The 26670-nt window shown below is 44.2% G+C and overlaps 1 protein-coding gene across 1 annotated transcript in view; it reads right to left on the bottom strand.

Moving 5' to 3' along the window:
• Positions 1-276: 276 nt before the first annotated feature.
• The window catches only part of LOC124545314 (ankyrin repeat domain-containing protein 17-like), a 92058-nt gene continuing 65664 nt past the window's right edge, over positions 277-26670 (bottom strand). Inside the window, exons 3-4 of the mRNA XM_047124216.1 lie at positions 16974-17099; positions 277-1107 (exon numbers count right to left, since the gene is read on the bottom strand). Coding sequence (XP_046980172.1) covers positions 519-1107; positions 16974-17099 — 715 coding nt within the window. The 3' untranslated portion in view covers positions 277-518. The remainder of the gene's footprint in view (positions 1108-16973; positions 17100-26670) is intronic.

A 26670-nucleotide genomic window follows, 5' to 3' on the forward strand; every position in this document is an offset into this window, starting at 1 on the left:
AGCTCCTATTTCAACAGCTTTTTAATTTTTAACAGCCTTAGTGTAAATCTTATTCTTAATTTCATTTAATTTACTAATTATTGGTTGTAGTAAAGTAATACTGTAACAGGTATATTGCTGCAGTTGAGAAAATTTCTTCAACAGTGTATTTTTGAATTTGAGTCGAATATTTGTTTCTAGGTTCATGACCGTATTGAAACTTCGAACACGTTTTCACATTTGAGAGAAGTTTAATCTTGCACTTTTTTATAATTTCAGAAAAATACAGCAAAAATCAAAGACGTGTGCCAAGATTTGAAATTGGAATAATATTATGTACTATACATCTACTGAAGCGTTCACTAGAACTGGCCAAAAAAGTCTGCCGAGGCACAACATTATGCTTGAATGTGGGAGTACAGAAACAGTGAATAACTGCAGGTTTAGATTTGTCACAGTCTATATTTTAATAATGAAGAAAACTCATGGAATGGAGTTCTTTTCGTTTTACTCCAAGGATATCTGTCAGACGGCTACCTTCACCTTAACATGTCTATCAGCTGCTGGTGGTTGTTCTGCTTGGCGAGGTCCAGTGGGGTTTTTCCCTCGTTATTCCTGGCCCAGCGGTCGGCCCCAGCATCTAGCAGTGCCGAAGCCGCCTCTGCATGTTCGCGCAGAGTCGCATTGTGCAGCGGCGTTCGTCCCCACTGATCCCTGGCGTTATGGTAAGGAGTGTTCGCCAGCAGCAGCCGCACCACAGCCACGTGACCATGATATGCAGCCACAAGCAAGGGCGTGCTCTGCGTTTTGTTCCTGGCATCAGCCTCCGCTCCTGCCTCCAGCAGAAGCCGCACCACAGCCTCGTGGCCATTACTTGCAGCCTTGTGCAGGGGCGTCTCCTGCCAGCCGCTGCTCCTGGCGTCCACGTCTGCTCCACCCACCACCAGGCACTTCACTGCCTTCTCATGTCCCTTCTCTGCTGCCCAGTGCAGGGCGGTGTACCTGCGCTCGTCCTCATCCCTCGCCCCCACGTCCGCACCAGCTGCCAGCAGCGTCTGCAGCTCTGTGACTGCATCCTCCTTCGCTGCCTTTATCAGTCTGCTGTTCTTCTCCTTTTCAGGCAGGCTCCTGTGCAAGAAGGGCAAATTGTCTCATTTTTCGCCAAATACATACTTCTAATTAAGAATACAGCAGAGGAACCTGATATTACACCAGTTCCAAAAAGCAGATCTGACCACTAGCTAATCTGCAATTTTCACCACTGAAACAAATAGTAGTATAATAGTCCTCTACGTGCTGCAACCCCTTTTTTAATACACCCAAACGTGGCACTCAGACAGTCATGTCCTCAGGTATTTAAATTTCCTGTCATAGCATTTCTTTTATTTGCAAATTTGTCAAAACATCCTCAACAGGGTCAGCTAATGCTTAACAGGGAACAATTTAATCGAAATACTTCAGTTACAGGAATAGCTGTAGATTACTTCTTTATCCGTACACACAAACATATCTGTTGGCATATACACATGTACAAACTTACTGAGAAGAGTGTTTGCATGGTAACAAGCATATCCACAAGCAGTCTCATACTCTCCCATGTTCACACACATTCATGTACACACATACACAGAACCACACCACTAAAACCTCCCCCTTACACACACTCACAGATGTACAAAACATACTCTTAATTTCTTGTAGCTGTAATGTGTCTGAAGGCAACAGCAAATCCTGCAGTTTTTGAAAGTAAATTAATGATTGATGTGCTTGGTTGGATTACTATCTGTAGTAGAGGTCCTTAAAACTATAGTCCTGACACTGCTCATGTATTTACTGATGAACACCTCATGTCCTTCGTGTGTGACAGCCTCATTACAATGATTTTAATTCACAATACCTACATTATGACTCTGAATTGCGTTCCATGTTGTCCGAGTTTCGAGTCCCCCTCAGGCACAGGTTTGTGTGTTGTCATTGGCGTAAGTTAGTTTCAGTTAGATTAAGTAGTGTTTCAACCTAGTATATAGTGTATAGTGTCCCTTCTCTACTTTGCGAGTATGATTGTGAACATGGCTAGATGACTGCTCAGTACGCCCATTCACTGTTAATTCTCGAACACACAAATCATCAAAATATACCAGACTGTGCTCTACATATTTCTAAGACCTCGAGCATAGTACTTAATTTACGATCCATCTCTCTGTGTATGGGAGTCACAGAGCATTCTCGCTGTCTTACGGCAAAATTAGAAAGAGAGAGAGAGAGAGAGAGAGAGAGAGAGAGAGAGAGAGACCATCCTCACAATGTCACTGACCAGCCCACCGTGCAGCACCGTTACCCAATTAATCTGCAACTGATCAGAGGAAGAAGACCTAAACTCCACGTCCCGTGAATGAATTGAGCTTTCTGAGCCCTAACCCATCCAAGTGCACGACATTTCTCGAGATGCGACCACGGCGAGGAGCTTAGCACTCCGTATTGATTTATAGTAACAGATTTTAAAGTGCCATGATGTAGCAGTAGACAGTTCAGAATAAGAAACGATTGAAAACTTCCTGGCAGATTAAAACTGTGCGCCAGACCGAGACTCGAACTCGGGACCTTTGTCTTTCGTGGGCAAGTGATCTACCAACTAAGCTGCCCAAGCACGTCTCACTCCCCGTCCTCACAGCTTTACTTCTGCCAGTACCTCGTCTCCTACTTTCCAAACTTTCCAGAAGCTCTCCTGCGCAGGCGATTTTGAGAAATATATTTCAAGCGCATGACATACAACGTTCTTCCCGATTTCTCTATGATGAACTATCTTACAGAACCGTAAAACGAAAATCAAACTATTTCCGTAAAACAATCGCTCTGCGTGATAGGAGCACAATATAGCTTTGGGGAGATGCATAGTGTCCACTGTTCACATCGGATCACAGTTCATAAATTATACAGTGCCTGCATCAGGCTTATGTAAAATGATTAGCAGTGGGGGATACCTCCAACATGGAAACAGATAAACACACAGCAGCAGCGTCCTACATGTGAAAATTACAATTACTAACTCTGTAAACACATCTGTCGGGCAATTGTCCTACCGCTAACTTAGTTATGACGAAGTCTCGATTTTACGCCCAGGATGCGACAGGAGGGGGGAGGGGGATTGCATAAATCAAAGTTCGTTTAGAGGATTGTGTTAAGTTTCATCAGTGATGAGATGGATGTCCTCTAATGACTGACAGGTTTACTGTTAGAAATCTCAAGTAGATGGTGCTTTAATGCTTTAATCCACGAAGGCCTCACCTTCAGCCCTACTCCCAGATTCAACCGAACAGCTATCGTCAAATATTTACTGTCCTACACTCGTACTCTCTGCTGGAAGTATCACTTTGCCACGAAGAAAAATGATCCTAATCCTACTCCTAATGATCCAACTCCCCGAGACACTCTCCAAATTGAACCCTGCCTGGAACAGTTCCGTCCTCCGTCACAGCGGGACCCGCCTCCTCTTCCTCAAAATCACCCTCTCCAAACCTTGCCTCTCCATCCTCCTCAAAAAACCCTAATCCTACTCCCAACATCACCACTGCTGAAGCCCAGGCTATCCGTTCTCTGAAGACTGACTGATCCATCGTCATTCCTCTGGCAGACAAGGGTTCCACGACCATGGTACTTTATCATCAGGAGTATGTGGCTGAGGGACTGCGTCAGCTTTCAGACAACACTACATACAAAGTTTGCAAGGTAATCCCATTCCTGATGTCCAGGCAGAGCTTCAAGGAATCCTCAGAATCTTAGGCCCCCTACAAAACTTTCACCTGACTCCATCAACATCCTGACCCCACCGACAGCCTGCACCCCTACCTTCTACCTACTTCCTAAAATTAACAAACCCAAACATCCCGGCTGCCCCATTGTAGCTGGTTACCAAGCCCCCACAGGACGTATCTCTGCCTACCTAGATCAACACCTTCAACCCACTACATGCAGTCCCCCATGGTTCATCAATGACACAAACCACTTTCTCAAATTCCTGGAATCCTTACCCAATCTGTTACCCCCGGAAACCATCCTTGTAACCATTGATGCCACTTCCTTATACACAAATATTCCGCACGTCCAGGGCCTCGCCGCGATGGAGCATTTCCTTTCACGCCGATCACCTGCGACCCTACCTAAAACCTCTTTCCTCGTTACCTTAGCCAGCTTCACCCTGACCCACAACTCCTTCACTTTCGAAGGCCAGACATACCAACAAAGGGAACAGCCATGGGTACCAGGATGGCCCCCTCGTACACCAACCTATTTATGGGTCGCTTAGAGGAAGCCTTCTTGGTTACACAAGCCCGCCAACCCACAGTTTGGTACAGATTTATTGATGACATTTTCATTATCTGGACTCACAGTGAAGAAGAACTCCAGAATTTCCTCTCCAACCTCAACTCCTTTGGTTCCATAAGATTCACCTGGTCCTCCTCCAAATCCCATGCCACTTTCCTTGACCTTGACCTCCATCTGTCCAATGACCAGCTTCACACATCCATCCACATCAAACCCACCAACAAGCAACAGTACCTCCATTATGACATCTGCCACCCATTCCACATCAAATGGTCCCTTCCCTACAGCCTAGGTCTTCGTGGCAAACGAATCTGCTCCAGTCTGGAATCCCTGAACCATTACACAAACAACCTGAAAACAGCTTTCGCATCCTGCAACTACCCTTCTGACCTAATACAGAAGCAAATTACCAGAGCCACTTCCTCATCCCCTCAGACCCAGAAACTCCCACAGAAGAACTGCAAAAGTGCCCCACTTGTGACAGGATACTTTCCGGGACTGGGTCAGACTCTGAATGTGGCTCTCCAGCAGGGATCCGACTTCCTCAAATCCTGCCCTGAAATGAGATCAATCCTTTATGAAGTCCCCCCCACTCCACCAAGAGTGTCTATCCACTGTCCACCTAACCTTCGTAACCTCTTGGTTCATCCCTATGAAATCCCCAAATCACCTTCCCTACCCTCTGGCTCCTACCCTTGTAATCACCCCTGGTGTAAAACCTGTCCCATGCACCCTCCCACCACCACCTACTACAGTCCTGTAACCCAGAAGGTGTACACGATCAAAGGCAGAGCCACGTGTGAAAGCACCCACATGATTTACCAACTGACCTGCCTACACTGTTAAGCTATCTATGTGGGAATGACCAGCAACCAACTGTCCATTCGCATGAATGGACACAGGCAGACAGTGTTTGTTGGTAATGAGGATCACCCTGTGGCTAAACATGCCTTGGTGCACAGCCAGCACATCTTGGCATAGTGTTACACCGTCTGGGTTATCTTGACACTTCCCAGTAACACCAACCTGTCAGAACTCCAGATATGGGAATTTGCCCTTCAGTATATCCTCTCTTCTCGTTACCCACCAGGCCTCAACCTCCACTGATTTCAAGTTGCCGTCGCTCTTACCACACCTGTCATTCAACAACATCTTTGCCTCTGTATTTCCAAATCGACTCACATCTCTGCCTGAACTCTTTGCCTTTACAAATGCATGCGCGTGCGCGTATACCTGTGGTTTTTTCCCCCTAAGGTAAGTCTTTCCGCTCCCGGGATTGGAATGAATCTTTACCCCTCCCTTAAAACCCACATCCTTTCGGCTTTCCCTCTCCTTCCCTCTTTCCTGATGAAGAAACCGTTGGTTGCGAAAGCTTGGATGTTGTGTGCATGTTTGTGTTTGTGTGTCTATCGATCTGCTAGCGTTTTCGTTTGGTAAGTCACATCATCTTTGTTTTAGATATATATTTTCCCACGTGCAATGTATCCCTCTATTATATTCATATATAAAGTTTGGCCGTACCTTTTTGTAGGGTGTTACAAAAACGTACAGCCCAACTTCCAGCAAACATTCCTCACGCACAAAGAAAGAAAATATGTTATGTGTACATGTGTCCGGAAGCGCTTACTTTCCATGTTAGAGCTCATTTTATTACTTCTCTTCAAATCACATTAATCACGGAATGGAAACACACAGCAACAGAACGTACCAACGTGACTTCGAACACTTTGTTACAGGAAATGTTAAAACTGTCCTCCGTTAGCGAGGATACATGCATCCACCCTCCGTCGCATGGAATCCCTGATGCGCTGATGCAGCCCTGGAGAATGGCGTATTGTATCACAGCCGTCCACAATACGAGCACGAAGAGTCTCTACATTTGGTACAGGGGTTGCGCATAGACAAGAGCTTTCAAATGCCCCCATAAATGAAAGTCAAGAGGGTTGAGGCCAGGAGAGCGTGGAATTGCTCTGCCTCTACCAATCCATCGGTCACCGAATCTGTTGTTGAGAAGCGTACGAATACTTCGACTGAAATGTGCAGGAGCTCCATCGTGCATGAACCACATGTTGTGTCGTACTTGTAAAGGCACATGTTCTAGCAGCACAGGTCGAGTATCCCGTATGAAATCATGATAACGTGCTCCATTGAGCGTAGGTGGAAGAACATGGGGCCCAATTAAGACATCACCAACAATGCCTGCCCAAACGTTCACAGAAAATCTGTGTTGATGACGTGGTTGCACAATTGCGTGCGGATTCTCATCAGCCGACACATGTTGATTGTGAAAATTTACAATTTGATCACGTTGGAATGAAGCCTCATCCGTAAAGGGAACATTTGCACTGAAATGAGAATTGACACATTGTAGGATGAACCATTCGCAGAAGTGTACCCGTGGAGGCCGATCAGCTGCTGATAATGCCTGCACACGCTGTACATGGTATGGAAACAACTAGTTCTGCCGTAGCACTCTCGATACAGTGACGTGGTCAACGTTACCTTGTACAGCAGCAACTTCTCCGACGCTGACATTAGGACTATCGTCAACTGCACGAAGAATTGCCTCGTCCATTGCAGGTGTCCTTGTCATTCTAGGTCTTCCCCAGTCGCGAGTCATAGTCTGGAATGTTCTGTGCTCCCTACGACGCCGATCAATTGCTTCGAACGTCTTCCTGTCGGGACACCTTCGTTCTGGAAAACTGTCTCGATACAAACGTACCGCGTCACGGCTATTACCCCGTGCTAATCCATACATCAAATGGGCATCTGCCACCTCCCCATTTGTAAACATTGCACTGACTGCAAAACCACGTTCGTGTTGAACACTAACCTGTTGATGCTACGTACCGATGTGCTTGATGCTAGTACTGAAGAGCAATGAGTCGCATGTCAACACAACCACCGAAGTCAACATTACCTTCCTTAAATTGGGCCAACTGGCGGTGAATCGAGCAAGTATAGTACATACTGACGAAAGTAAAATGAGCTCTAACGTGGAAATTAAGCGTTTCTGGACACGTGTGACGTAAGAATAACACACAGACGTTACGGTGTGAGACGCGGCGTGAGCCATGCTGGGGCAGGTACGTATGGCTGAATACGTCACGCATGGTCCGTTACAATTTCTAGGGGGGAGAGCAGCCTGTGTTATTCTATCATCAGTGGTAAAGACAATACTGGCCTGAGGTGTCTCGAGTATGGGGACTGCTGCTTGGAGTTCAGTGACGCCGGTCTAACGGAGACTGCAGCTGTGCGAGAGCGATGGCACAAGCTGGCTTGCGTACTGCGACGGCGTCGATCGCATTTGCGCCTGGCACAGCTTAGGAGCGTCACCATAGGCATGTAGGTGAACACGTATTTCGATAGGTATTTCTCAAACATCAAGTATGAAGGATGTTGCTGCTTCATGCTTAAGGGCAGCTGTGCGTGGTTTGACGACTGACGGCCGAGTCACTTCGTTGGGGCTGTCTGTACGCTCTACTGGACAAGGGGTGGCGGAGGGTGCTTGCATGCGTTGACTGCATTATTTTGTGAGCAGGTCTGTAGGCTGTGATATGCGTTATTTGGGCAGTTTACGAATACTGAGCATATCTACACATCTGTGTACTGCTTTATTTAGGAGCAGTTTGACATTGTGTACTGAAATTATTTCGGTAAATCAGGGAGTTGTTTGCGTGTCTGCAGTCTGTGTTTTGTGGTCCCAATCGAATCAGGGTGAGTGCTTTGTGTCACTGTGATAAATATACTCCATCCCTAAATAAAATGTTCCAAAATAAATTGAGTACACTCCTTCCTTACTCTCCCCAGCAGCCATTTTCCCCCTCCAGATCATCATCTTCGTTTACATCACATGAGATTAAAGTACCCTCTTGTGGCAGTATGGCCGTCCGGGTGACCGAGCAGTTCCAGGCGCTACTGTCTGGAACTGCGCGACCGCTACTGTCGAAGGTTCGAATCCTGCCTCGGGCATGGACGTGTGTGATGTCCTTAGGTTAGTTAGGTTTAAGTAGTTCTAAGTTCTAGGTGACTGATGACCTCAGAAGCTAAGTCCCATAGTGCTCAGAGCCATTTGAACCATTTGTGGCAGTATGTGCACTAGTTCAGTTGGACTCTAAATCTTGTGGTGGAATGACTGTCTGCAAAATAAAGACTTGTGTCCGGAGTCGTTTTCCCGCCATTTACGCTCACCATCTGGAGTAACATTACGAAAATAACGACAGTGTCCTCTGCTGGTGGTACTCAGTACTAGCGGTCATGGTGAAAACACTGTTTGCCGCCATCATGGATAATTGTACTTACATCACCTGACATCACGATAGTATCCTCTGGCGGCGACGAAATGTACTTAGTTGGGCTTTGGACCCAGTGGCCAACACACCTACATAAATTGTTTAAGTAATAAAGGTAAGTACTTTTTCCCCACGAATCCTTAGGATGTGGTGGCTACTGAGGTTCGTACAAGTGTACTTTCTTTCGCGCCATTTTCTCAGATTAACAGCGAAATCCCAACTGAATTTTGTTTACCAATTAAATTCAAACTTTGCGCCAGTTCATCCGAGGAAGTAGCGGTCAGATGACTTAAGTCAGTAGAGGTAGACCAAGTGGCCTATCTTCACGCGATTTTCTTTGCTTAGTAGAGATAACGGAGGTGTGGCCATTATCCTGATGGAAATTTTTATGTTTTGGTTTTAGGGCGCGAAACTGCTATGGTCATTAGCGCCCGGTCCGTCACTTAGGAAACAGTAAAAAACCGAAAATGGAAACCAGCAGCAATGGGAACGAAACTCAAGAAATTGGAGAAACTAAAAGCAGAAGGAAAGCTTAAAAATCCACTACAGAAAGGGGTTGGTTGTCTCAAAAAAAAAAAGCTTCAAATGACTGATGTCATTTCACTGGCACTAATGAACTCGAAAACGCGATCGGCCGAGGGCGTGTCATCTGCTAAAATTGACGATATATCAGGCGACAGCTGTAGACGGGCGCGTAACGGAGTAAAATAGGGGCACTCAATTAAAAGGTGTCTTACCGTCCACAGCTGAGAGCAGTGGGGACAGAGCGGGGGAGGATCCCGCTTAAAAGATGTCGATGGCTAAAGAGACAGTGCCCTATCCGGAGTCGAGTTAAAATTACCTCCTCCCGACGACGCGTTCGGGAGGAAGATGTCCAAGCGCAAGGAAGAGCTTTCATGTCCCGCAATTTATTACATTGAAGTGTTGACCAATGTGCGTGCCATAAAAGAACAACATGACATAAAACGCTCCGTAGACCGGCGAAGGGAATCGATTAAATAGCTGGCCGAAGAAGAGACTGCAGCCTTGGCCGCCATATCGGCCACCTCATTTCCTCATATACCAACGTGTCCCAGAAGCCAGAGGAACGCCACCGAGAGGCCCTCAGGTGGAGCAAGCGCAGACAGTCCTGAATCCAGTGGACCAGACGGTGGGCAGGGTAAAGAGCTTGGAGACTGAGGAGAGAGCTGAGAGACTCTGAACATACTGTATCCGCTGATGGCGGCGGATGTAGTGGACAGCCTGGAGAACAGTGTAAAGCTCCGCAGTATACACCAAACACTGGTCGAGACGCCGAAATTGATTTGGGGTGTCGCCAACAATATATGCACTCCCTACACCAAACGATGTTTTTCAGCCATCAGTGTAAATAAATGTGGCTTCCGTCATTTGTGCACATATGACAGGAAATGCCCGACGATAAACAAGTGAATGGGTACCATCCTTGGGAAACTGACAAAGGTCACGGAGCAGGCAGATCCGGGGACGGAGCCAAGGCGGTGCTGTACTCCAAGTTGTCAAGAAGGTTTCAGGAAAGCGGAAGGAAAGAGAATGGAGCAGTTGACGGAAGCGGACTCCTGGTGGTAGTAGGGAGGAGGGAGGAGGGGCTGCGTGCATACTCTACATCAAAGGAGGCGTCGAAAAAAATGTCATGGGCCGGATTTGCAGGCATGGAAGAATGATGGCTAGCATAACGACTCAGAAGGACTGCTCGCCGATTGGACAGCGGAGGTTCAGCAGTCTCAGCATAAAGGCTTTCCACAGGGCTGGTGTAAAAAGCTCCAGAGACTAAACGTAATCCACGGTGGTGGAGAGAGTCGAGACGCCGAAGAATAGACAGACGAGCAGAGAAGTAAACTATGCTTCCATAATCCAACTTCGAGTGCACTAAGGTGCGATAGAGGCGGAGAAAGACCACTCGGTCCGCTCCCCAAGAGGTAGCATTCAGGACACGGAGGGATCGCAAACTGTGAGCCGAAAGATAGGTAACGTGGGAGGACCAGCACAGTTTTCTGTCAAACATAAGACCCAAGAATTTAGCGACGTCCGAAAACGGAAGGTTGACAGGTCCTAGATGTAAGGAGGGTGGAAGAAACTCCTTACGTCGCCAAAAATTAAAACAAACGGTCTTACTGGGAGAAAAACGGAAGCCGGTTTCGATGCTCCAAGAGTGGAGGCGATCGAGACATCCTTGAAGACGACGTTCAAGAAGGCTGGTCCGTTGAGAGCTGTAGTAGATCGCGAAATCGTCCACAAAGAGGGAGCCCGAGATATCAGGAAGGAGACAATCCGTAATTGGATTTATGGCAATGGCAAACAGTACAACACTCAGCACTGAGCCCTTTGGTACCTCGTTTTCTTGGGAGAAAGTACGGGAGAGAGTAGTTTTCACCCGCACTCTAAATGTTCGCTCTTCCATAAATTCGCGAAGAAAAAGGGGCAGCCGACCTCGAAAGCCCCAAGATAACAGTGTGCGGAGGATGCCTGTCCTCCAACAGGTATCGTATGCTCTCTCCAGATCAAAAAATATTGCTACTGTTTGAGGTTTCCGGAGAAAATTGTTCATGATATAAGTGGAGAGAGCAACAAGATGGTCAACTGCAGAACGATGCTTTCGGAATCCGCATTGGGCAGGTGTTAAAAGACTGCGGGATTCCCGCCACCAAGCTAAACGGCAATTCACCATATGCTCCAAAACCTTACATACACTACTCGTGAGAGAAATGGGGCGATAGATGGAGGGGAGATGTTTGTCCTTTCCAGGTTTCGGAACAGGAACGACGATAGCTTCCCGCTATCGTCTGGGAAAAGTACTTTCAGTCCAAATTCTATTATAAAGGCGAAGGAGGTAACGCAGACTATGGGTTGGTAAATGAAGCAACATTTGGACGTTGATACCATCTGGTCCTGGTGCGGAGGATCGAGAAGAAGAGAGTGCATGTTGGAGTTCCCGCATGGAGAAAACAGTATTGTAGCTTTCGCGATTTTGAGAGGAGAAAGCAAGAAGTCGCACTTCCGCTGCACGTTTCTTCTGGAGAAACGCTAGCGGGTGATTTGAAGAGCTCAGAACCTCAGCAAAGTGCTGACCCAATGAGTTAGAAATTCCGACAGGGTCCACTAATTTATCATGCGCGACAGTGAGCCCAGAGACCGGGGAGAAACTAGGCACGCCTGATAACCGTCGAAGCCGACTCCAAACTTCTGAGGAGGGAATGAAGGTGTTAAATGACGGCATCGCACACTGAACTGCTTGTAGCGGATACAGTTGGCCACAGTAGGATGGAGGCGGAAAACGCGAAGAGCACGTCGCCGCTCACGTATTGCGTCACGGCACGCCTCGTTCCACCAAGGAACTGGGGGGGCGCCGGGGCAATTCGGAGCTGCGTGGTATTGAATGTTCCGCAGCTGTAAGAATAACGTCGGTAATATGTGTGACCTCATCGTCGACGATGGGAAAGTGACTGTCATCGAATGTCGCCAGAGACGAAAAAAGTGTCCAATCGGCTTGGGCAAACTTCCAGCGTCGCGGGCGCATGTAAGGCAGTTGAGGCTGCAGTCTAAGGACACATGGAAAGTGGTCACTCGAGAGTGTATCATCAAGGGCGAACCATTCGCAGCGCCGAGCTAGCGGAACAGTACTGACCGAAAGGTCCAAGTGAGAGGTATTTGTCGTGGAGGCAGACAAAAATGTAGGGACCCCAGTGTTAAGGCAAACTAGATCCGCTTGGTGGAAGACGTCTAGCTATAGTGAGCCACGTGGACAAGGATGAGGAGATCCCCAAAGTGGGTTGTGGGCATTGAAGTCCCCAACCAGCAAATATGGGGGAGGAAGCTGACCAAGGAGATGAAGGAGATCAGCTCGTGCCATTGGTGTGGGCGATGGAATGTATACAGCACAAAGAGAAAAGTTATATCCAGAAAGGGAAAGACGGACAGCGACAGCTTGGAAGGGAGTGTTTAAATGGATTGGGTGATAATGGAGAGTACCATGGAGAAGAATCATGAGTCCTCCATGGGCTGGAGTGCCTTCAACAAAAGGGAAATCAAATCGGAAGGACTGAAAATGGGGGAGAACAAAGTGGTCATGGGGCCGCAGCTTTGTTTCCTGAAGACAGAAGATGACCGGCGAGTAGGATCGTAAGAGGATCGACAATTCATCCCGATTGGCTCGAATGCCGCAGATATTCCAGTGGATAATGGACATAGGGTGAACAGAAAATGGAGGAATGTGACCAAGGTTGCTGTCAACTCATCGACTGCTCAGAGCTTGAGACCGACAGCATGGAATGGCATTCAGCCGAAGGCAGAAGATCCTGATCCATAGGTTGTTCTGGAGCAGCTCCTGCCACCAGTGATCGGCTGGTTGATCGCCCGCCAGAAGTGCGCCTCGGCGACACCAAAGACGGCCAAGGGCGATTTCCGCCGGGTGGTGCTGTAGATGGGACACGCTTTGGCGGAGAAGGAGATGAACTGGGTTTCTTAGTAGCCTTCTTGGAAATATTATGTTTAGATGAAGGAGGAACTGATGGTTGTGAAGTTGGGGTACGTAAAAAAATCTTTGAGTATGCTCTTTTTTCGAAATCTTGGTGTCTGACTTGTGGGCTCGAGATTTAGCAGAACCCGCTGAAGGGTGAGCCATAGAGTGGGCAGGCGAAAGAGGTGAGGTGGAACGGGCGATCTTTGCGCTGGCCGATCTGTCGACCGTGGCACTAAAGGTGAGGTTGCAAATCTGCTCGGCCATCTCCTTTGTTGGCCGAGGAGAAGCAAGGAAAGTGCTGTATTTTCCTGTCTGAGGCACGGTGGGCTGTCCACTGGCGAATAATTTTTTAGCAGCGAAAGTCGACACCTTTTCCTTCACTCTGATTTTCTGGATGAGCTTTTCTTTTTTAAAAATGGGGCAATCTCAAGACGAAGCTGCGTGGTCGCCCATACAGTTGATGCAGCGAGGGGATAGAGGTGGACTAGCACCCTCATGGGCATCTTTGCCACACGTACCACATTTGGCCGGATTGGAACAGGACTGGCTGGTGTGATTGAATGGCTGACACCGATAGCAACGCGTAGGGTTTGGAACGTAAGGGCGAACGGAAATTATTTCATAACCTGCTTTGATTTTCGATGGGAGTTGAACTTTGTCGAATGTCAAGAAGACAGTGCGGGTTGGAATGAGGTTCATGTCAACCCTTTTCATAACCCTATGAACAGCTGTTACGCCCTGGTCAGACAGGTAGTGCTGAATTTCTTCGTCAGACAATCCATCGAGGGAGCATGTATAAACGACTCCACGCGAGGAATTTAAAGTGCAGTGCAGTTCCACCCGGACAGGAAAGGTGTGGAGAAGTGAAGCACTCAGCAATTTTTGTGCCTGGAGGGCACTGACTGTTTCTAACAACAAGGTGCCATTCCGTAATCTGGAAAAAGACTTTACAGGACCTGCATTTGCGTCGACACCTTTCTGAATAATGAAAGGGTTGACTGTGGAGAAGTCGTGACCTTCGTCAGAGCGAGAAACAACAAGGAACTGTGGCATCGATGGAAGAACAGACTGTGGCTGAAACTCAGTGAACTTACGTTTGTGAGCAGACATAGTGGAAGGTGAGGAAACCATTGCGGAAGAATCCCCCATGATTACTGGCGTCTCCGATGGCGCGCTCCTCGCTTGTGGGGGCCCTCTCTGAGGGCACACCCGCCTTAGGTGATTGTTCACACCTCAGGTCACACCTCCCGACAAACGGACGGAGGGACCAATCGGCACTTTCGGAAGGTATCAGCTCGGGTAATCACCCCTTCCTGGGCCTGGCCGTTACCAGGGGGTACATATGTGTGCTACCTGTCTACCCAGGGCGAGGAATTACGCGTTACCCCGTCACCGGCTACGCACAAAAATGCGCGGGTCGGCCTTCAGACAAGCACAGGGAGGAAGAAAGAGAAAGGGAGAAACAAAGAAAGGGAAAGGAAAGAAGAGAGGTCTCAAACGCGGCAGCGGAGAGAAGGGTAAAGAGAAGAGGTAAGGAAAAGAGAAGGACAAAGGATGGATGAAGACATACAAGCAGAGAAGGCGAAGAATGCGTTACATTTACGAGTGTCCGTCTCCGGACATAGGCACAAACCATCCTCCCAGAGGGGGAGAAAGGGAAGGAAAGAGCCAGAGGTGAGGGGAGGGGGGGCGAAGATGGGGCATAGGGAAGGATACGGAAAAGGAAGGTATGCAGCCCGGAAAGGAAGGAGGGCTACATTAGCTCGGGGTCCCGTGCTCGCTACGCACATATCCACAAAAGAGTTGTGGACCCCCTGGGGGGCTGTTGGAATTTGAACTTACAGCCTTTTCTCTGGGTGAGGGGGGCGTGGCCCTTTCCCACGAAAACTCCAACTTCCCGCCATTTTGGATGACGTCATGCGCTGTTGCCAAGTGCACACAACGCCATGTTGGATGGCGTCTTCGCCGCTTTCTTGGATACATCTGGGAACAATGGAGAGTGACCTGTGACCCCTTGTCCCAACACTTGTGATACTACCGCCATCTGTTTATGTGCATGTCGCTATCCCATGACCTTTGTCACCTCACTTCATAGTAACATTGGCACGACTGTTTCAGTCATGGGACACTCCGCCAAATCTCTGCTACCTGAACATGGTCAAATAATCTTCATGTGAATGCGGAAGTGAAGAAGGTGGTTATCACATTTTCGTCAGGTGCCACGAAAGGTATCAAGAATTTAAGAAACTATTACGGTATCTGAGGTTCTCTTTCTACGAACATTAAGATCCTTCTAGTAACAAAAGTTCCAGAAATGTATAGTACCTCTACAGTTTTGTAACAAATGGTCACATAAGAATATAGGAAAAGGGAATTTCTTATTTTATAGTTCTCTAAATATGTTATATTTAGTGTACTGTAAGATAAAAAATTCTCTTTTCCTATATTCGATCATTGAGTTAAATCCAGTTTAATAAGATTTAACAGGTTAGCGTTGTTCCTTGTCTGATGCTGGTTGTATAGTTCGCTCCCCAATAACCATTAATAAATCTAAACAAAATGTATTCCATACTTCTGTCCTGAACCGAAGTTGGAATACATGGCCAGAATACAACGATCTTTTTGCCGTACACTACTGAGGATATTGATAGAAGCGGAATTTGAAGGTGGACGCAAGACGATCCTGTTGCATGTTCCAAGGCAAAAACATAAAACGCAGTGGCTGGCCTTATATGCGCCTCTGCATGTCGTTATCCATTGGCTCGTGAACGACACCCACCATTCTTATCCTGTATCATTACTGGTGTGGTGTACTGGAACTGCTTGTCTGAGGTCTAATCGCCACTGTTGACATTTATTGCCAGCAACTGAGACGTCTTGCAGACGCAAGCCGAGAACAACGGCCAGGAAGACTGCGTGAAGTGATACTGCTCCACGATAACGCCCGAACACATTCTGCTTGACTGTCGTACGCACCTGATCTCGTGCACCATTTTCACCTTCTGCGCTCTCTATGAAAAAGTCGTGAAGGAACTTGTTTGCTGGATGAACATGCGTTCGGAATTTGGCTCAACGAGTTATTCGACTCAAATCCACGAGATCGGAAAGTTGCTCCAGCGCTGGCAGACTGTTGTACATACTGAAGGAGGACATGTTAGTGATGTCTGAAGCCTCTGATATGTTGTGTCTAATTAACATATGGAAAAAGGCTACGAAATTATTCACCAACACAACAGAAGAGCGAATGGAAGTTTGAGCCAGTAGTGGTCGTCTGTTGAGGAAAGCAATACACGCATTCCAAGCCCAGCAGGGTTTAAGTTTTCAGGGCTCAGTAGTCTCTGAAAAGTCACTTAAACCTACATATAAAAAATCTGAACACTCCATATCCTTATTCTGCTGCATTTTAGTTTTGTTTCCTTATTCTTGCTTACAATTCCTTCAACATGTGTTTCAGTATCACCAAAGAATTATTTTCTACATTATTTATTGGCATAAAATGGAAGTGTATAGGAGTTTCAATGCATCAGCACCTTCTGTCTCACCTATTTGCTAAATGATTCATTATCAGAGAGCCATCACCGAGAGAAGAAATTGCATCCAATGCATCAGTATATTCAGTACCTATGGAAAAGGATTGTTTTATTACATATTTCCCTTATAACTGCAGTGAATGATATCTTGAGTCCTAAACTAAATACAACTCATACTGTGAACCCAGAGAGGGATGTAAGGAATCCCTTAATCCATGGCTATTCGCCACCAGAATTTATAAAAGGAATAAATTCTCTCGATAATTATAGCCTCTGTGTTCCCAAATATGCACTACAGCGCTATTCGATTTCCTTGCACTCAACCCTTGGTTGATGCCCCGACAAGTCGCACTGTGTAGTGGCGGAACTCACCGCAGGCGAGAGACGGCAGAGTCATCTGGCGGAGGAGCGGTGCGGCTGGCCGTGGGCGGCGCAGCAGTGGCAGGGGTGCAGCTGCGGTCTCCCTGCGGCCCACTGCCATCTGTAGAGGTCGGCGTGCTGCAAAGACAGACAGGCAGGGTGTGGCAGGGTGGAGGCCAGAGCGCAGGTTAGTGCATGCATCGCTGCTGGGGGATCGTCTTCACACAAACAGAACACACACTGCCAATGACAATAGTAGGTCTGCTACGATGATTACCTTACCCTCGATCTAACCAGTTTACACACTTCTCTTGAGTTCCTCAGACCTGTAGCTTAGCATAACAAACAACAAAAGATTGTATCTACGTACTAAGACTTCCGTTTTGATAGAGTAATACGAAAATAGAATTTACAACAAGAATCACACGGAAATTGCAACAGCAATAACCTTTGAATGTACTTATCGTCGGATTGTTTTAATCAAATGTTTCTGGTAGCTCATGTGTTACTGACAGGGCTGTAGGAGGCTCACATGATAGTGAGGCGACAAGCACCCTCCGAACAGAGTTGTTGTTGTTGTGGTCTTCAGTCCTGAGACTGGTTTGATGCAGCTGTCCATGCTACTCTATCCTGTGCAAGCTTCATCTCCCAGTACCTACTGCGAACTACATCCATCTGAATCTGCTTAGTGTATTGATCTCTTGGTCTCCCTCTACGATTTTTACCTTCCACGCTGCCCTCCAATGCTAAATTTGTGATCCCTTGATGCCTCATAACATGTCCTACCAACCGATCCCTTCTTCTAGTCAAGTTGTGCCACAAACTTCTCGTCTCCCCAATCCTATTCAATACCTCCTCATTAGTTACGTGATCTACCCACCTTATCTTCAGCATTCTTCTGTAGCACCACATTTCGAAAGCTTCTGTTCTCTTCTTGTCCAAACTGGTTATCGTCCATGTTTCACTTCCATACATGGCTACACTCCATACAAATTCTTTCAGAAACGACTTCCTGACACTTAAATCTATACTCGATGTTAACAAATTTCTCTTCTTCAGAAATGATTTCCTTGCCATTGCCAGTCTACATTTTATATCCTCTCTACTTCGACCATCATCAGTTATTTTACTCCCTAAATAGCAAAACTCCTTTACTACTTTAAGTGTCTCATTTACTAATCTAATCCCCTCAGCATCACCCGATTTAACTTGACTACATTCCATTATCCTCGTTTTGCTTTTGTTTATCCTCCTTTCAAGACACTGTCCATTCCGTTCAACTGCTCTTCCAAGTCCTTTGCTGTCTCTGACAGAATTACAATGTCATCGGCGAACCTCAAAGTTTTTACTTCTTCTCCATGAATTTTAATACCTACTCCGAATTTTTCTTTTGTTTCCTTTACTGCTTGCTCAATATACAGATTGAATAACATTTGGGAGAGGCTACAACCCTGTCTCACTCCTTTCCCAACCACTGCTTCCCTTTCATGCCCCTCGACTCTTGTAACTGCCATCTGGTTTCTGTACAAATTGTAAATAGCCTTTCGCTCCCTGTATTTCACCCCCTGCCACCTTCAGAATTTGAAAGAGTATTCCAGTTAACGTTGTCAAAAGCTTTCTTTAAGTCTACAAATGCTAGAAACGTAGGTTTGCCTTTTCTTAATCTTTCTTCTAAGGTAAGTCGTAAGGTTAGTATTGCCTCACGTGTTCCAACATTTCTACGGAATCCAAACTGATCTTCCCCGAGGTCCGCTTCTACCAGTTTTTCCATTCGTCTGCAAAGAATTTGCGTTAGTATTTTGCAGCTGTGACTTATTAAACTGATAGTTCTATAATTTTCACATCTGTCAACACCTGCTTTCTTTGGGATTGGAATTATTATATTCTTCTTGAAGTCTGTGGGTATTTCGCCTGTCTCATACATCTTGTTCACCAGATGGTAGAGTTTTGTCATGACAGTCTCTCCCAAGGCCATCAGTAGTTCTAATGGAATGTTGTCTACTCCCGGGGCCTCGTTTCGACTCAGGTCTTTCAGTGCTCTGTCAAACTCTTCACGCAGTATTTTATCTCCCATTTCATCTTCATCTACATCCTCTTCCATTTCCATAATATTGTCCTCAAGTACATCGCCCTTGTATAAACCGTCTATATACTCCTTCCACCTTTCTGCCTTCCTTTCTTTGCTTAGAACTGGGTTCCCATCTGAGCTCTTGATATTAATACAAGTGGTTCTCTTCTCTCCAAAGGCCTCTTTAATTTTCCTGTAGGCAGTATCTATCTTACCCCTAGTGAGACAAGCCTCTACATCCTTACATTTGTACTCCAACCATCCCTGCTTAGCCATTTTGCACTTCCTGTCAATCTCATTTTTGAGACGTTTGTATTCCTTTTTGCCTGCTTCATTTACTGCATTTTTATATTTTCTCCTTTCATCAATTAAATTCAATATTTCTTCTGTTACCCAAGGATTTCTATTAGCCCTCGTCTTTTTACCTACTTGATCCTCTGCTGCCTTCACTATTTCACCCCTCAAAGCCACCCATTGTTCTTGTGGTGTATTTCTTTCCCCCATTCCTGTCAATTGGTCCCTTATGCTCTCCCTGAAACACTCTACAACCTCTGGTTCTTTCAGTTTATCCAAGTCCCATCTCCTTAAATTCCCGCCTTTTTGCAGTTTCTTCAGTTTCAATCTGGAGTTCATAACCAATAGATTGTGGTCAGAATCCACATCTGCCCCTGGAAATGTCTTACAATTTAAAACCTGGTTCCTAAATCTCTGTCTTACCATTATGTAATCTATCAGATACCTTTTAGTATCTCCAGGATTCTTCCAGGTATACAACCTTCTTTCATGATTCTTGAACCAAGTGTTAGCTATGATTAAGTTATGCTCTGTGCAAAATTCTACAAGGCGGCTTCCTCTTTAATTTCTTCCCCCCCAATCCATATTCACCTACTAGGTTTCCTTCTCTCCCTTTTCCTACTGACGAATTCCAGTCACCCACGACTTAAATTTTCGTCTCCCTTCACTACCTGAATAATTTCTTTTATCTCGTCATACATTTCATCAATTTCTTCATCATCTGCAGAGCTAGTTGGCATATAAACTTGTACTACTGTAGTAGGCATGGGCTTTGTGTCTATCTTGGCCACAATAATGCGTTCACTATGCTGTTTGTAGTAGCTAACCCGCACTCCTATTTTTTTTATTCGTTATTAAACCTACTCCTGAATTACCCCTATTTGATTTTGTGTTTATAACCCTGTATTCACCTGACCAAAAGTCTTGTTCCTCCTGCCACCTAACTTCACTAATTCCCACTATATCTAACTTTAACCTATCCATTTCCCTTTTTAAATTTTCTAACCTACCTGCCCGATTAAGGGATCTGACATTCCACGCTCCGATCCGTAGAATGCCAGTTTTCTTTCTCCTGATAATGACGTCCTCTTGAGTAGTCCCCGCCCAGAGATTTGTATGGGGGACTATTTTACCTCCGGAATATTTTACCCAAGAGGACGCCATCATCATTTAAACATACAGTAAAGCTGCACGTCCTCGGGAGAAATTACGGCTGTAGTTTCCCCTTGCTTTCAGCCGTTCGCAGTACCAGCACAGCAAGGCCGTTTTGGTTAATGTTACAAGGCCAGATCAGTCAATTATCCAAACTGTTGCCCCTGCAACTACTGAAAAGGCTGCTGTCCCTCTTCAGCCTCTCAACAGATACCCCTCCGTTGTGGTTGCACCTACGGTACGGTACGGCCGAACAGAGTGGTGAAGGCAATTGAGGTAAATAAAGTGAACAGAATTTACCAAACCATTGTTTCCCATTCGTGTAATCAACAAATATCAAGTGCGCTTGCTTTTTCACTCTAGAATCGATGTATTTGATTCTATGTTTTGTAACGATTGCTATTAATGTCACTCGTTACAACATCTTTGCAAATGTGTTGTACAAAACAAATGTTATGGCTAGACATTGACGTATCTGACAAAAAGCTACATGTATGGTAAGAGCTACCTGCATGGTAATATAGTTTAAATTTCCTGTGGGGTTGACTGTGGTGACTCACCAAACCATCGGAAAGTTAGATTTCGGTCGCCACCCTGGAATCCCGCTATTAAGATGGGTCATTTCGGTTTGTGTTTCCATCCAACTGCCGTAACTCTCGCACTGACCACTACACGGCTACCAGCAGAATACAAACCACAAGCACTGTAATAAGGTATAATGTCCATGCCGCGATAGTGGTAGGTGCACGTGCCACAAATGCTCACCAAAATCGAGCACACCAGTGGTGAGAGGCTAGGAGTCTCACTGAAATGAAGCATGCTGATGGGAACACGAAGCTACTACATCCTTGTAATTGTCCCTCGATAATGCTACACATAGTTTATAGCCAGACACAGAAACGGCTAACCACACTGCTGTGTACAGTCAAATTTGCAGCTCTAAATTTCAAACATGAATATTGACCTTTAAGACACAAAAATTTACATTTACGTCTTCAATGAAATCTAGAATGAAATATGTCGGTTCTTAATTGCACAGACGAACTCTTCGAATTCAACTATTACAGCGCCAATTACCATGTATGGAAATCAATGGTTTCGTTAACAGGGAATTCCATGTCAAATCAAGTGCTACAACCTGACCCTCTTAGATTTTTTCTGAAATGAAGTATACATATATTACTCATAAATCGTGACAGAAATTAATTTTTCACATTTTTCTGACGAGAAGTTACCGAGTAGTGAACCTTAAAAAATTGAAAGACGACAAATTTTTTGCTCACGGAACGATGTTATTTTCATTACAGCTCGTGTTCTAATTAAGCTAGAACAATAAAATTTACTTCATTGGAAAGCTCTTTTAAAGAGCTTTTTTATGATAACGAACATCAGTAGTTTAATATATATATATCCACAAATTGTTAACGAACACTGTTTAATTAACCGAATTTGGAAAACTATTTTTAAAATTCTCAAAAAAATACGTGAAAGATGCATTTTACATCTACATATTGAAAATGTTTCAACTTGGGATGAGCATGGGATCACTATCAAAAGCAATTTTACATTAAGTGTGGTGATTTAAAAATTCGTAAAAACTAATTTATTTTAGATATTAGGCCGACTTCTCACCAGCTGTATTTGTAAAATTTGGAAATTAAAAATAGCTTATAATTGCAAAATAACATGTTTTATGCTTCTGTAATTAATAAATACAAAGTCAAAACTTTTAAAAAAACAGAGAAAGATGAATACCTGAGATCAGACCTAAATTCAGTTGATAATTACAATTATTTACAAATAGGCGTCCTATTAGTGCACTTCTTCATACTTCGAACTAATCAGTCTGTTGCACATCAACATTTCTGCACTGGATAACTTATATGTTCGCCCTGCAGCAGTTTGAGGGTTCAAGATTGCCACTGCTTCCCTACTGCTTATGGAATGAATGACTTCGAAATGTAAAAGATGGTGACTGTCCATATGGATGAAAGAAATTGTGATTTCATCCTTCTCCCGATTTTTTCACGTACACAGGTTAACCATCAGTGTCCATTATAGTCACAAGCAACAGCTCCTTTTTTGTCTTGGAATGGTATTGTATCACTGTCAGAAACTGTCACCATTTCAATTTTACTATCATCAGAGTTTGAATACACTTTTGTTATTATTTTGTCCTTGCTAAAAGGAATTAAAGTGTGAAGTTTTTGTGTCCCTACAATTTTGCAGCATTTCTCAAATCTCTCCGTAACTTTCATTTCTTCATTTTTGTGATCTTTAGTAGCATACTTGAAGTTCATTCCTTCTACGTTATCATTGGCAAACATGTAAGGTTGTTTTCGTGTCATTATTTGATCACTGTATGTCCGTTGCAGACTTGCTCGAGCTGCAAGTCGTTTAACTGTTCCATCGACACCTTCACTAGCTCCCTTCCCATGTGAGGTGACTGAAAAATACCATTCAGCTTCAGTTTGGAAATCGTCTTCATTATGGCCTTTTTTTTTATAGTGAGCTGCTGCTCCATCAGAGAAATAATATATTTTTCTTGGTTTTCTACTGAATTTAACTGTCAGGAAGTCCATCAAGTATGATTGGAACAAATGCACAGCAACATTGTCGTGTTAGGCATTCTGATATCATTACAAGACATTTGTGCTCGAGTTTTTTCCCATCCTTTTAATAAGCAACAATGGGATGAATCGTTGCTTGCATGTTTGTCCAGTGATAGCCTTGTACTTCGTCCTGGATGACAAAGGAGTAATTCTCAGAAAAGTCACAGATCACTAACACCTCGCCTTCTTTAAGTTCATTTCTCAGTTTCTTTTGAAAGGTTCATTGTTGACTAGCTGCAAACGAAGGTCGTGTAAGCGACTTTAATTTATCAAAAGAACAATGAATAAAGTTGCCAGATGATTTTATGATTGTTTCTAGAGATGTGTGATCAACGGAAACCCATTGCTGATAAATCATATTATCAATATCATTAGTATTCAACAAATCTTGTAAATATGTCGTAAATGTATCTGGGCCAGGGCAGAATTTACATTCACCAAAATGACAAGCAGGTAATGACGGATCACATGCAACCCTTTCAATGCAGTCTTTGTAAGTTTTTATTGGATTATCTTTATCCTTTGTCAGCTGAGGAATGTTACATCCAGTCAGCATAAGTTTGAAGTTTTGATGTGTAGCGCACACACACACACACACACACACACACACACACACACACACACACACACACACACACACACACACACACACACACACTATGTGTACCAAAAGCACAAAATCTTTTTCCAGGCATTGCCCTGCTTATATCATCAGAACAATAAAAGTTTCTAACAAAATCAGTGGTTGTTTGATCAAGAGTCTTGCCGGAGTTTGGGTTTGGTGAAGACAACATTCCCTTGGCCTTTACCAAATCTTTTACTCGTAATTTGTTACGTTAAACTCATCTTGAAGCTTCTGAACACTACAGCTTTTAGGTAACATGGTAAGAATTTCCATCTGTTTACTTCGAGATGTACATGTACGAACTTTATCTTTCAGCTGACTGATCATCTCATCTCAGTTTCTGCATGATCATGTACCTCCTTTTTTGGAAGGAAGCAGTTAACACCTTAGTTTGAATTGTTGAAGTTTAGTTTTTCCTTGGGATGTTTTGCTTCACACAGCCGTTTCTTCTTAATTGGCGATTCACCAATGGACTGTAAAGAAGCATTCAACCTTTCTAAGGCCTCACTTGCTGCAACGTCTTCTATGTCACTATCACATAAATAAAACTTTTTCACTTTGTTTCACGACAGAATACAGTAGATCATCATCATTTTATGTGCTATACATATCACAAATTTCTACTTGTGCAATTTTTTTTTACAGCAGTTCTCTCACTTTTTGATTTAAAGTTAAGAAAGGTTTCCTTGCTATCATCCATTGTGAAACAGGCTGTACGTTTTTCTTGTGGTTATTGTGGCCCTTTTTATTAAATGGATTACAGCACAAAGCTGAAATTCTAGGCATTTTATATTTCTCACGTGAACAAACTAATTTTAAAAAATGTTTTAAGTTGAATGCCCCAGCTTTCTATATTCAATACTACACAATATTACTTTTCTATTCTTTCACTTCCTGTAAAAAAAAATTCATTATGCATGTTGTAGGCATACAAACTTACCCACTCTTGTGAGGTTTGTACAAAAGTACCTTTACGCTAGATTCAAAACACATTTCAGAGTTAATCACATAATTTCACTACAGCTGCCTCACAACTAAAGAATTGTAGGTCACTTTCAACAATAGGTGAAAATTGCTGACAATATTATCCAGAGATAAAATACGGAATATACTGCAGATAGTAACACCAAAGAATCATTTATATATAATCTTTAAAATGAGAGTTTCCTTTTTTTCTTTTTTCCCATGGTTTTACAGCTATTAATAAATAGTTAGCACTAAAGTTTAATAAGCGGTTATTTGTTTCAAAAGTACAATTTGTGGACCATCTAACAAAATCCAACACTAATATTTTCATGTGTAGCAAAATAATAGGAATTCATCTATCTGGCTGTGATTTAGGAGAATCGTGGCAAACATAAAATTGCTTTTGATAGTGAGCCAATACGCATCCCAAGTTGAAACTTGCAGAATATGTAGATGTAAAGTGTATCAGGGTGTATACAGGGACAAGGAAAAAATGCCGGATTTCCCGGTTCAAAATGCACTTTCTCCCGGTTTAAAATACACTTTTCCCATGTTAACTGATAGTATAGTTTTCCTCGGCACTGTAAAACTTATCAGTCATTTGAACGTTTATGGTTTTATATGCCGACGTAGAATTTTCCGGCACTTTAGGAAACGAAACTAAGGGGGAACAAAACACGTTTTGGAAAGATCTTCGATGTGCAGCAACATGTACACTGCATATTTTCGTGTTATGAAGGTATAAATTCGAATTCCACCATACACCGCATGTCACTTTCCAAAGCATTGAAATCAAGATTGCGGCGCGCTTTTGTAAGCCAGTCATAGCTCATATCACGTGACATCGCCAGCCAAAGACAGCACAGGACACGTGATGTAGTCAGCCAATAGCAAGATCACTCTTAAGCAGCGCGGAAACACATATAGGAAAAGTTAATGGTTTAAATTAATATACATAGTGTTGCTGCAAGAAAAACATAGCTTTCACATGTAATCGTCGTCTCGAAGATTAATAAGCTGCAAGAGACGCTAAGCTTCCACATATGTTTATTTTTGCGCGTGTTACACTTTCAGATGTATCACACAAATGTGCCAGCAAAAATTTTAATAACGGCGTAAATTTCTGATCTTTTGGGCTCGAAATTCTTCTAGATGGTCGTCCTCAAAGCGTTGATTTTTAATTGAGGGTCAATCGCTGTGTTATTTCAGAAATTCATCGTACATTCTCGCACATTGTTCATCTTGTGTAAAAGTAAATTTACTTTGAAAGTAACTCTTTTCAAACAACCATTCGCAATATTTTCCCGTGACCTGTTAGAAACGGATTCGTTTCAGCAGTTGCCAGAGAGCGCCAGGTAACAGGCGCCACTGCTCATGCGCAGCTACGATGACGCAGGAAGCTGGTATGTTCGTACGTGTAGAACATTAAAAGGTCTTGCACTATGTAACAAAAGAAACAAGATATCAGAGGATACTTCGAGAGTGTCTGAATTTCGTGAACCATACTAAAATGCATAATTCGACTTAAAGTGCACATTCGTATGTCCAGATTCGGATATAAATTTTCTTGAGTACCAGTACTGTCTGTCACGTCACGCTCATGGGAGGTAATTTGTTGTTAGGAAGCATTGCATAGTCTTCCTAGAGCCTATGACATTTTGCTGTTGGCAGACGCTTGTATGGGCACTATGTTTTGCTGTTGTATATGGCGCATTTCCTTGACGACTTAAGTATTATTTTCGTTTTTTTCCCTTCTCGTTCATGTTTTGTTGCTGCAGTATTATTCCGCAGAAGCGGGATAGAGTAATATCCTTTAGTGGAGTATTGATTCTTACCAGTCAAAATCACAAAAGTTTAACTGAAAACTAGAACAATAATAGACTCCCGGAATTCTAAAAAATTCCCGGGCTTTTCCTGGTTTTCTCCTGGATGAAAAAATTCCTGGATCTCCCGGGTCGTAGCCACTGTGTATCTTTCACATATATTCTTTTG

Source organism: Schistocerca americana, chromosome 8 (genome assembly GCF_021461395.2).
Source record: "Schistocerca americana isolate TAMUIC-IGC-003095 chromosome 8, iqSchAmer2.1, whole genome shotgun sequence".
Classification (NCBI taxonomy): Eukaryota; Metazoa; Arthropoda; class Insecta; order Orthoptera; family Acrididae; genus Schistocerca; species Schistocerca americana.